Source organism: Pseudophryne corroboree, chromosome 3 (genome assembly GCF_028390025.1).
Source record: "Pseudophryne corroboree isolate aPseCor3 chromosome 3, aPseCor3.hap2, whole genome shotgun sequence".
Lineage (NCBI taxonomy): Eukaryota > Metazoa > Chordata > Amphibia > Anura > Myobatrachidae > Pseudophryne > Pseudophryne corroboree.
Genome location: NC_086446.1, coordinates 771,824,465 through 771,836,706, shown reverse-complemented (window position 1 = coordinate 771,836,706; position 12,242 = coordinate 771,824,465). Strand labels below are relative to the sequence as shown.

Here is a 12,242-nt window from a genome sequence, read left to right as displayed (position 1 = left end):
GTTGGATTTGTAGTACAATTCAGCTTGCACATTCTGTGGCAGGCCTGCCACAGCCAAAATCTGTAAATGCCCATTCCACAAGGAAGGTGGGCTCATCTTGGGCGGCTGCCCGAGGGGTCTCGGCTTTACAACTTTGCCGAGCTGCTACTTGGTCAGGGGCAAACACGATTGCAAAATTCTACAAATTTGATACCCTGGCTGAGGAGGACCTGGAGTTCTCTCATTCGGTGCTGCAGAGTCATCCGCACTCTCCCGCCCGTTTGGAAGCTTTGGTATAATCCCCATGGTCCTGACCGAGTCCCCAGCATCCACTTAGGACGTCAGAGAAAATAAGAATTTACTTACCGATAATTCTATTTCTCGTAGTCCGTAGTGGATGCTGGGCGCCCATCCCAAGTGCGGATTGTCTGCAATACTTGTACATAGTTATTGTTACAAAAATCGGGTTATTATTGTTGTGAGCCATCTTTTCAGAGGCTCCACTGTTATCATGCTGTTAACTGGGTTCAGATCCCAAGTTGTACAGTGTGATTGGTGTGGCTGGTATGAGTCTTACCCGGGATTCAAAATCTTTCCTTATTGTGTACGCTCGTCCGGGCACAGTATCCTAACTGAGGCTTGGAGGAGGGTCATAGGGGGAGGAGCCAGTGCACACCACCTAGTCCTAAAGCTTTTACTTTTGTGCCCTGTCTCCTGCGGAGCCGCTAATCCCCATGGTCCTGACGGAGTCCCCAGCATCCACTACGGACTACGAGAAATAGAATTATCGGTAAGTAAATTCTTATTTTTTTTTGTAAGCGTCACAAACTAGGGGGCACAACTCTAGTGGGGTCAATACTACTGGGGGCAGAAACTAGGGGGCACAACAACTCTGCTGGGGGCAATACTACTGGGGACATAACTGACCATGCCCCTTCATGAAGCCACGCTCCTATTTTTTCACCCGGGGCGCCACAAGGGCTAGATCTAGCCCTGCCAGTGAGGCCCGGGTCAACATCGGGTTCTTCATCGGGATGACAGATATACAGTACCAGAATGAACTGCAGGTAATTTCCTAGTGGGTGCTTGGGGAGGGAAGTAGTGGTCGGTCCCGTGCCCCTTAGCCATATACACTGTAATACTTGTGTGTGGGGGGGGTCTGTCCTGTGCCCCTGACTCCTTGCACACTCTGATAATTGGGGTGAGTGGTGGTGTGTTTGTAGTTGACCTGTCCTGTGTCACTGAGTACAATCTAATACTGTACTTAAGGATGAGGGGTCTGTCCTGTGACCCTGACCCCAGCACACTCTGATAATTGGGGATGGGGCAGTGGTGATTTAAAGTGCGGGATGGTGAGTGACAGGGACACAAGTAGTGGCACATAAACACGCACACATATAAATACATACACTCTCTATAGAGGGGCTCTACCTGGTGCAGTGTGTATAAGGAGCTACCTGGCGTAACGTGTATAAGAGTCTCTACCTGGCGTAATGTGCAAAACGGGCTCTACCTGACGTAACGTGTGTAAGGGGCTCTGCCTGGTGTAATGTGTATAAATGGGGCTCTACCTGGTGTAACTTGTATAAAAGAGGCTCTACCTGGCGTAGCATGTATAAAAGGGGCTCTACCTGGCGTAGCATGTATAAAAGAGTCTCTACCTGGCATAACGTGTGTAAGGGTCTCTACCTGGCATAATGTGTATTAAAGGGGCTCTACCTGGTGTAACATGTATAAAAGGGGCTCTACAGTACCTGGCATAGGATGTATAAAAGGGGCTCTACCTGGCATAACGTGTATAAAAGGGGCTCTACCTGGTGTAACATGTGTAAAAGGGGCTCTACAGTACCTGGCTTAGGATGTATAAAAGGGGCTTTTCCTGGCATAATGTGTATAAAATGGGCTCTACCTGGCGTAGCATGTATAAAGGGGGCTCTACCTGGAGTTACTTGCATAAAAGGGGCTCTACCTGGTGTAATGTGTATAAGGGGCTCTACCTGGAGTTACGTGTATAAAAGGGGCTCTACCTGGTGTAGCATGTATAAAAGGAGCTCTACCTTGCGTAAAGTGTGTAGAGGTCTCTATCTGGCGTAACATGTATAAAAGGGGCTCTATCTGGCATAACATGTATAAAAGGGGCTCTACCTGGAGTTACGTGTATAAAAGGGGCTCTATCTGGCATAACGTGTATAAAAGGGGCTCTACCTGGCGTAGCATGTATAAAAGGGGCTCTACCTGGCATAACCTGTATAAAAGGGACTCTACCTGGCGTAACGTGTATAAAAGGTGCTCTATCTGGCGTAACGTGTACAAAAGGGGCTCTACCCCGCGTAGCATGTATAAAAGGGGCTCTACCTGGCGTAGCATGTATAAAAGGGGCTCTACCTGGTGTAATGTGTATAAGGGGCTCTACCTGGAGTTACGTGTATAAATGGGGCTCTACCTGGTGAAGTATGTTTAAAAGGAGCTCTAACTGGTGTAACGTGTGTAAGGGTTTCTAACTGGTGTAACGTGTATAAAAGGGGCTCTATCTGGTGTGCCATGTATAAAAGGGGCTCTACCTGGCATAGCATGTATAAAAGGGGCTCTACCTGGCATAGCATGTATAAAAGGGGCTCTACCTGGCATAACGTGTATAAAAGGGGCTCTACCTGGCATAGGATGTATAAAAGGGTCTCTTCCTAGTGTAATGTGTATAAAAGGGGCTCTACCTGGCGTAGCATATATAAAGGGGGCTCTACCTGGAGTTACTTGCATAAAAGGGGCTCTACCTGGTGTAATGTGTATAAGGGGCTCTACCTGGAGTTACGTGTATAAAAGGGGCTCTACCTGGTGTAGCATGTATAAAAGGAGCTCTACCTGGCGTAAAGTGTGTAAAGGTCTCTACCTGGTGTAACATGTATAAAAGGGGCTCTATCTGGCGTAACGTGTATAAAAGGGGCTCTACCTGGCATAGCATGTATAAAAGGGGTTCTACCTGGCATAACGTGTATAAAAGGTGCTCTATCTGGCGTAATGTGTATAAAAGGGGCTCTACCTGGCGTAGCATGTATAAAAGGGGCTCTACCTGGCGTAGCATGTATAAAAGGGGCTCTACCTGGTGTAATGTGTATAAGGGGCCCTACCTGGAGTTACGTGTATAAATGGGACTCTACCTGGTGAAGTATGTATAAAAGGAGCTCTAACTGGTGTAACATGTGTAAGGGTTTCTAACTGGTGTAACATGTATAAAAGGGGCTCTATCTGGTGTAACGTGTATAAAAGGGGCTCTATCTGGCGTACCATGTATAAAAGGGGCTCTACCTGGCATAGCATGTATAAGAGGGGCTCTACCTGGCATAGCATGTATAAAAGGGGCTCTACCTGGCATAACGTGTATAAAAGGGGCTCTACCTGGTGTAACATGTATAAAAGGGGCTCTACAGTACCTGGCATAGGATGTATAAAAGGGGCTCTTCCTGGCGTAACGTGTATAAAAGGGGATCTACCTGGCGAACCATGTATAAAAGGGGCTCTACCTGGCATAGCATGTATAAGAAGGGCTCTACCTGGCATAGCATGTATAAAAGGGGCTCTACCTGGCATAACGTGTATAAAAGGGTCTCTACCTGGTGTAACATGTATAAAAGGGGCTCTACAGTACCTGGCGTAGGATGTATAAAAGGAGCTCTTCCTGGCATAACGTGTATAAAAGGGGCTCTACCTGGCGTAGCATGTATAAAGGGGGCTCTACCTGGACTTACTTGAATAAAAGGGGCTCTACCTGGTGTAATGTGTGTAAAGGGCTCTACCTGGAGTTATGTGTATAAAAGGGGCCCTACCCGGTGTAGCATGTATAAAAGGAGCTCTACCTGGCGTAAAGTGTGTAGAGGTCTCTACCTGGTGTAACGTCTATAAAAGAGGCTCTGTCTGGCATAATGTGTGTAAAAGGGTCTCTACCTGGCGTGTATAAGGGGTACTAGTTTGTGGTGTAAAATGACTGACAGACACTACTGTGCAGTTTAATGTAAATTGGTACTATTCTGTGTCCATGCCCCTTCCCCATGAAGTCATGCCCCTATATATTTGGCGCGCACATACGGTGCGCATTGTTCCTGTTTTCAATAGTGGGGCGCCAAAGGAAACGTTCACCCTGGACGCCACAAGGTCTCGAACCGGCCCTGATTGAGGAGGGGGGGGGGGGGGGGGGGGGTCTGTCCTGTGTCCCTGACCCCAGCACACTCTGATAATTGTGGCTCAAAATGATAGTTTGCAAGGGGGGTGCCGAACACCCTAGCACCGATCCCTGGATGCATTAGTACTAGCCACTACGACATCCTGCTAACATTAATATGATACTACAGTACATCCATACTGAATGAAATAGAATATTCATTAGGAGTACTGGTGCGTGATATCTTGGTTGCCTATTATAAAAGTGTTACATGTAAGTAGCTAAAAGAGGCAAATAGGACAGTTGATGTGTGTGCGATGTGAGATGCGTCTCACAGAAATATGGCAGCAAGCAGTAAGCAATTTTTGGCATGCAATGACTAATGCAGTTTAATTCCAAAATCCCAAGTACTGTATGCTGGAGGGGTGGTCTTCTGTATGCCGGCGGTCGGGCTCCCGGCGCACAGTATACCGGCGCCGGGAGCCCGACAGCCGGCATACCGACACTTATTTTCCCTCGTGGGGGTCCACGACCCCCATAGAGGGAGAATAAAATAGTGTGGCGCGCGTAGCGCGCCACCGTGCCCGTAGCGTGGCGAGCGCAGCGAGCCCGCAAGGGGCTCATTTGCGCTCGCCACGCTGTCGGTAAGCCGGCGGTCGGGCTCCCGGCGCCGGGATGCTGGTCGCCGGGAGCCCGACCGCCGGCCAGCCGTAGTGAACCCGCTGGAAGTACATGTGTATAGGTTAGTCCACATATTTAAAGTCATGTATGTATTTCCTTAATGATACGTGCTTACATTGACCCATGTTCATTTTTTTAAAGGGGCAATCATCTACAAACCATAGTTTAGCCATGTACATAATTGCCCCTTTAAAAAAAAGCACGCGTTCCGCCGGCATCCCCCACGGCCGCCAAACTCGGACTTCATTACATCCCGACCTAAATCTTTTTTTCAGGTTAGTTTTAAAAGTGGTAATACGCTTGTAAGCCATGACATTTCATAATAACTGCAAGTTAGGACAGTACGTTCTAAACAGAGGAAAACATGTCTTGACAATGAATATTAAATGTGCCATTCCCGCTCCTCGCTGATGACTCGGTATCGTTCAGTATATTCTAGTCCCAGAGATACGGAATACATTTATATTACCTTTTCCGGGGCGTTGATCACTCCTGTATTGTACCCAAACTGCAGGGAGCCGATGGCTGCTATCAGTACAGTAAAGACCAGGGGACATGTAATCTTGTCCTGTAAAGAGAATAGAGACACGTGTTACATGCTATAGCCTACATGTACTGTGCCACGCTGACCAGCGCTATATAGTTAATAAATCCCTTCACTAGAATTGCGCAGGGGAATAATAGGTCACACGTGTTACTGGACCACAACCCTTGCCATGACCTACTTGGCTAGCATCTCCTATATAATAGCCCAGATCTGTGACTTTGTGACTCATTTGCTAACGCTGGGCGGAGTCACAACACTGGCGGAGTTAGTCAAATGAGTCACAGATCTGGCCAAATCTATAGGAGACTAGGAGCAGAAGCAGATAGTATGGGCATGGCACAGGCAGGGGTGCATACCTCCCAGCTTTCTTCAGGAGCTTTCTTCAGGCAGAAGGAGGGACACACACGCGGCAAAAAGGGGTGTGGCCAACGAAAAGGGGGCGTGGCTTCACGGGAGGTCCCCCGTTTTCGTCAGTGAGGGGTCATGCCCAGCGCTCTGTGAGCTGCTGGCATGCCCCCAGGGGCTGATTATGAGTCCGGGGGGCCCATGGCTCTTGAGACAGGGGAGCCCTATCTCATTGCTGTGCCTGCTGTGGGGATGGGGGCGTGGCCTAATCGCGGGACGCGAGGCCACGGCCCCTTATGCAAATTCCGGGATTTTTTTATTTTTATGGAATTTTGGCCCCTCAGCTAGGGCTAAATCCAGAGGAGGTGGTCACTCCCCCCTACACACCCGCACAGGCAGAAGAAAGCTGCCTCCCTGCAACACCACAGACCTGCCAATACGCAGCAGCGTGTGCTGACTGTAGCACAATGCTGCCGCTGTTGCTAGCAGGACGGGGGAGCTTCTGAGCTGGGACAGAGCTACTCGAGCCGGGGGCCCCCTAAAACTGTGGGGCCAAAGGGTACGTACCCCCTGGCCCTTAATCCGGCTCTGCTGCTGGAACCCCACCGTAATCCGTACCCCCTGCTGCCCCCTCTCCCTCTGTCTCCACTATTCACCGCTGCTCCAGGAGCTTTCCAACTGCCCCCCCCCCCCCCCGGGACACTGCGACCCGCGGGTGGGACAGACCCCAAAAAATGGGACTGTCCCGCGAAAATTGGGAGAGTTGGGAGGTATGGGGGTGTGTGAGGGGGTATGCCGTACAGACAGACGGGCACCGGCTCACTGTATGCTTGACCCCCCACTTCAGCATACTGAGCAGGGTCTCTCTGGCGCGGAGGAGCGTCACTTTCTGGCACACTCCACGCTTCATAGCTGCAGTTTTGTGGGGCACCTGCCGCTGTGCAGGTTCCGTACTGCCTCTGTTATCTCCAGCCTCGGCAACCCCACCGCTAGCTGCAGCACTGCCACCCGCAGTGAGGTGCGCCCATCTCCTTCACACACTTTAGCCGGCGGGTAGCGCTGCAGAAGTCCGAGCTGCTTGCAGGCTCCGACTCCCTCCTCCCTCCAGCTGCAGCGTCTCCTGGGACTCCCAGTCTCCCCTTACCACAGTGCCCAGCAGCCGTGAGGTCCGCGCCGCGTGCATGCTATGACCCCCTCCTCCCTCCAGCCGCAGCGTCTCCTGTGGGCTAACCAGTCACTCCCAGTCTCCCCTTACCACAGTGCCCGGCAGCTGCGCGAGGTCTGCGGTGTGTGACTGAGGAGGAGGGGAGGGATGCGGACGGGTAGAGGAAGCAGGACTCCAACCTAAGAGAGTCAGCCATGCCAAGTCTCCACCAGCAGCAGATCCCAACAGGTTGGCGTAGAACAGCAGCAGCCAACAGCAGTGACTCCGGTAAGACACATCTGTCTGTCACCACTGTTTTGTCCCTAATACCAATCTCTCCTGTGCCCTGTGTTCTGTCATGTCCCTGTCACCCCTGGCCTTGCCTTGTCACCCTTATCCTGGCCCTTTCACCCATATCCTGGCCCTGTTACCCCTATCCTGGCCCTGTCACCCCTGTGCTTGCCCTGTCAACCCTATACTGGCCCTGTCACCCCTGTCCTGGTCCTGCCGCCCCTACCCTGGCCCTGTCACCCTATCCTGTCCCTGTCATTTCTGTCCTGGCCCCATCGCCCCTGTCCTGGCCCCGTCACCCCTGTCCTGGCCCCGTCACCCCTGTTCTGACCCTGTCACCCCTGTCCTGGCCCTGTTACTGCATACCCTCCAACTACCTTTTTGGCAGGTACAGTACCCGCAGCGCCTCCAGACCCCTCCCCAATGCACCACACCTCCGCACCTTCCCCTCCACCACATGCGGAACTCCACCCCTCCCCCACACGCTGTGCCTCCAGATCCCCTACACCACCCGCGGCTCCCACTCCTCCGCCCCTTGACCACCCCCAGCACCTCCAGACCCCCTCCACCATCCACCCCCCATATATGTCTCCCCCCACACCTGCCCCCCTTCACCCGCAGCATCTGCAGACACCCTCCTCCATCCGCGGTCCCCCTCTCACCCACCCCTTCCCCACCCATGGCACCCCCGCACCTGCCCCTCCACCACCTGCAGCACCTCCGGACCTCCTTCCCCATCCGCCGCACCACCCGTACCTGCCCCTCCCCTACCCACGGCGCCTCCGGACCCCCTACCCCACCGCCAACACCCCCGCCCCTTCCTATCCCAGAGCACCTCCGGAACCCTTCACCCATCCGCAACATCCCTGCACCTGCCCCTCTCCCACCCGTGGCACCCCTGCCCCTCCCCAACCTGCAGTGCCTCTGTACCCCTCCCCCATCTGCAGCCCCCACTCCTCTGCCCCTCCCCCATCCGCAGCACCTCCCGACCCTTCCCCATCCGGGCCCCCCCACCGCTTCCGGCCCCCCTCCACCCGCAGCATCTACAGACACCCTCCCCCATCCGTAGTCCCCCCCCGCACCCGCTACATTCTGTACATCGTGCCCTGCAGGTGCTGTTCACGCCGTCGCAAGGGGCTGCGCCTCCTTCACCATCGCACGCCCTTTCATTGTGCAATATTTAACCACTAACAAAGGAATGCAGGTAATACTCCATATAATACAAATATTGAACCCCAGAAAGGCATGCAAGGGTTAAGGGGGCGTAGCCCCTTGCGACGGTGTGAAGAGCGCCCGTAGGGCGCGATGAAGCACCTAGTTTTAAATATTTACTTATAAAGCAAGACTTGACGACAGTGCTTCCCAGACTCAGTCCTCAAGGCACCGTAGCAGGCCAGGTTTTAAGAATATCTATGCTTAAGCAGAGATCACTTAATCAGTACCGCAGTGATTATACATCTGTGCACCAGCATGGACACAGAGAGCTGAAAGGGTTGCAAAACGCGATCCAACTGCAAAAATGACAAAGAGAATGCATGCGCAGTGAGGGGGGCAGCAAATCTCCGTTTCCTAGGTGGCGATGGAGCGTTGCAGGGTTGGCATCTGGGAAATGGAGGCGGCAGCAGACGCACAGGTGGAGTGGGCGTGATCGGGGCGGCTGCATGTCGGCTGGAGGCATCAACAAATTCTGCTATCATGCTGAAATTGCGGTGCAATTTCAGTCTGGTCGCAGGGGGCAGGCGCTGGTCAGCATGCTGGGCGGACTTGTCCTGCGATGGGTCCTGCGGCCCCCAGCATGCGATCAAAAGGATTGCAAATTATTTTCCAATCCTTACTGAATGAGATCTGATCAGAATTGAATTTAACATACAGAATCAGAGGGGTTGAACTACGCAGTTGGGCTGCTCTGAAAAATAGGGACTTTCCCAAATGCAAGTCTTTTCATTTTCAAAAACTGGGACTGTCCCTTAAAGATAATGTACGCTGTAGGTTGGTGAGTACAGAAATCCCGTGGCCCCTGTGGAGTAAAATAGCTGCAGCATCCTCCCACGTTAGATTGCAAGCTCTCATGAGCAAGGTCTTCTCTCTTCCCGTATTCCACCTCATCCTCCGTGCGTTCTAGTATTACACATTTCGTGCTGTGCTTTCTGATTGCTCGGCACCATGCCTGCTGTGTCTTCTGTAAGATGCTTCATTTCCTGTCACCGTTGCATCAGCTTCTTATCTCCGCTCTATGGGGGTCATTCCGAGTTGTTCGCTCGTTGCCGATTTGAAGTGATCGGAGTGTGATTGACAGGAAGTGGGTGTTTCTGGGCGGAAACTGACCGTTTTCTGGGAGTGTGCGGAAAAACGCAGGCGTGTCAGGGAAAAATGCGGGAGTGTCTGGAGAAACGGGGGAGTGTCTGGGCGAACGCTGGGTGGAGGCGCTCAATGCTGACATAGGAGACCGTACTTGGGGGTCATTCCGAGTTGATCGCTTGCTAGCATCTTTTTGCAGCACTCGCCTATGGGGGAGTGTATTTTCGCTTTGCAAGTGTGCGAACGCTTTTGCAGCCGACGGCACAAAAAAGTTTTGTGCAGTTTCTGAGTAGCTCTGGACTTACTCAGCCGCTGCGATCACTTCAGTCTTTTTGGTCCCGGAATTAACGTCAGACACCCGCCCTGCAAACGCTTGGACACGCCTGCGTCTATCCAAACACTCCCAGAAAACGGTCAGTTGACACCCATAAACGCCTTCTTCCTGTCAATCACCTTGCGTTTGGCTGGGCGAATGGATTCTTCGTTAAATCCATCGACCAGCACCGATCCTCTTTGTACCCGTACGACGCGCCTGCGCATTGCGGTGCATACGCATGCCCAGCTTTGCCGAGATTTAACCTGATCACAGCGCTGCAAAAAGTTGCTAGCGAACGATCAACTCGAAATGACCCCCCTTGGACATAGAGTCTGCACCTGGGATAGGGCAAGTATCGATGGTGAGTATATTTACACCTGCCACCATAACGATTCTCACAAGCGTCACTGTCAACCACTACTAACACAGCACGATGCACACCCAGTCCCTGTATTGTTATGGTGAACTACCAAGTTGAACTGTGCAGTCTCTGTGAGACAATCAGAAACAAACATCGATGGGAGAGAACATCGAGGACAGGGATACATTGACCAGGGGTCATAAAACATTAATGCAGATGTTCCATTCCTAGCTTGTTGTCAGTGGTGGATCCGCCACTATTGCATAGGGAGGCCGCAGAGAGGCGATAACCCATTTTTTTCGCACAAAAACTTGCTTTTTATCGCAATTGGCAAAAAATCATATTCAGTTGCCCTCCCCGGTTGTTACGAGATAATTCTCCAGAAGTTTTAGGGCAGATTTTTTTTCTCACCTATCAAAATCCCTATTTAATGGGAAAATGTTATGAACCCAGAACCCCTTAGGCACCACCAGGGTCGGACTGGCCCACAGGGTTACCGGGGAAACCACCAGCAGGCCCCACTGCCTGAGGGCCCACTCCTTCCTCTAGGGATCAGGTTCCAGACTGTGCACTTGGTAGGGACAGGTATATTGGGGTGCATTATGAGTGGGACAAGTGTTTTTAGGCTGGCAGGTGGGAGTAATCTTTTTTTTGGTGGGGGGGGGGAGTTTTCTTAAAGTGACTTAAAGTGACCCAAATATATACTAATACCCATTTTTATGTTCCACAAATGTAAGTAGAGCACTTATTTTGCAGAAATTTTCACTGTTTTAGACAAATGCATCTAACAGCCATTTGATGCATTTTAAGAACATGAAATACTTTAATAATGGCCACTCTTAGACTTTCCGTAATGTTATCCTATATTAGTTTGTCTTTTTTTGGGTACAGGCAGATTTCCCCATTTTCACCTAGACTTCTCACTGGTTTAGCCGATCAAACTGATTGCACAAATGCCATTTTCGCACATTTCTAACTGGGTAGTGCGAAACGCAGGAGCAACATATTCGCGTGATATGTGCGAAAACTTAATCTGCAATAAATTACCAGGTTATTGCGGGCAATTGACTATCCCGCTTTGTCATCACTATTTCAGGCGACAAAAAGGCCAACAACCTGCGCATCTCCAGCTGCAGTGGAACTGCAAGTCCCAGCCTCAATGTACAGGCACTTGTAGGTCCAGTAGAAATGAGGAGTTACTGGTCTCAGAATCATACCCCAGCAGTCTGTGACTGGTCCGGTGATCTCCTACACGCTTCAATGCCAGCCGGTATCTGGTACAGTACAACTAAAATAAACAACTAGTGTCCTACATTTATTTATTGTTTGTTTTCATCTCAGAATGTTGTACCTAGCCTAGTCTCTAGGTGGCACTATACGTGTCTATATAATTAGGAACATGATTTTCACGCAAAGGAAAAAAGGAACAAAAATGTGCAATTTGCTGCTGGGGAACAACCATGCTGCAATAGAAGAGTGAACGCAGGCAGCTTTGTTTTTACACTGAAATGTAGAAATAATCTGGGGCACACTCACGCCCCTTACCGATCTCTCTGCGGGTTTTATTACTGTCCCACATGCGGTTTTATCAAGGTGCAAATTGCTCCTGTTTTCTGCTCCTTACTTTGACATGCCCCCACAGCATAGAATCCAAGTTGCATTTTTTTATGTTGTGTGCAGGTGCGGTATTTTATTTATTGGGACACTGCATGCCAGCCTGCGAGCTCAGATGGCATTGTACATATGCGCCCATTTTGATGTGAAGCGTACACCTTAGCAGGACAATATTTAGCATCTTCCAATATCAGGCGAAATTTACTTTTTTTGCAGGACAAGACATTAGAATAACGGTTCACATTTAGGGCTGTAGTATTGAAGTAATATTTATAATTTGCATACTATAAAGTTATACAGAGCAGCCGATTGGTTGCCATGGGCAACTTCTCCACTGGCTCGCTTCTCCACTCTTATCACTGCTTCATATATTTACCCATAATACTTTTGCACAATCACCCCATAGTGTAGTGGTTCTCAAACTGTGCGCTGTGGCACCCCTGAGATGTCTCGGGGGTACTTGCAGGGGTGACTTGTATTGGTGGTCCAGGACCAATTCAAATTATTTACGGT

The 12,242-nt window shown here is 50.8% G+C and overlaps 1 protein-coding gene across 1 annotated transcript in view; it reads right to left on the bottom strand.

Moving 5' to 3' along the window:
• LOC135056854 (solute carrier family 2, facilitated glucose transporter member 3-like) overlaps positions 1-12,242 on the bottom strand; it is a 47,524-nt gene that overhangs the window by 33,738 nt on the left and 1,544 nt on the right. Inside the window, exon 2 of the mRNA XM_063962525.1 lies at positions 5,283-5,381. Coding sequence (XP_063818595.1) covers positions 5,283-5,381 — 99 coding nt within the window. The remainder of the gene's footprint in view (positions 1-5,282; positions 5,382-12,242) is intronic.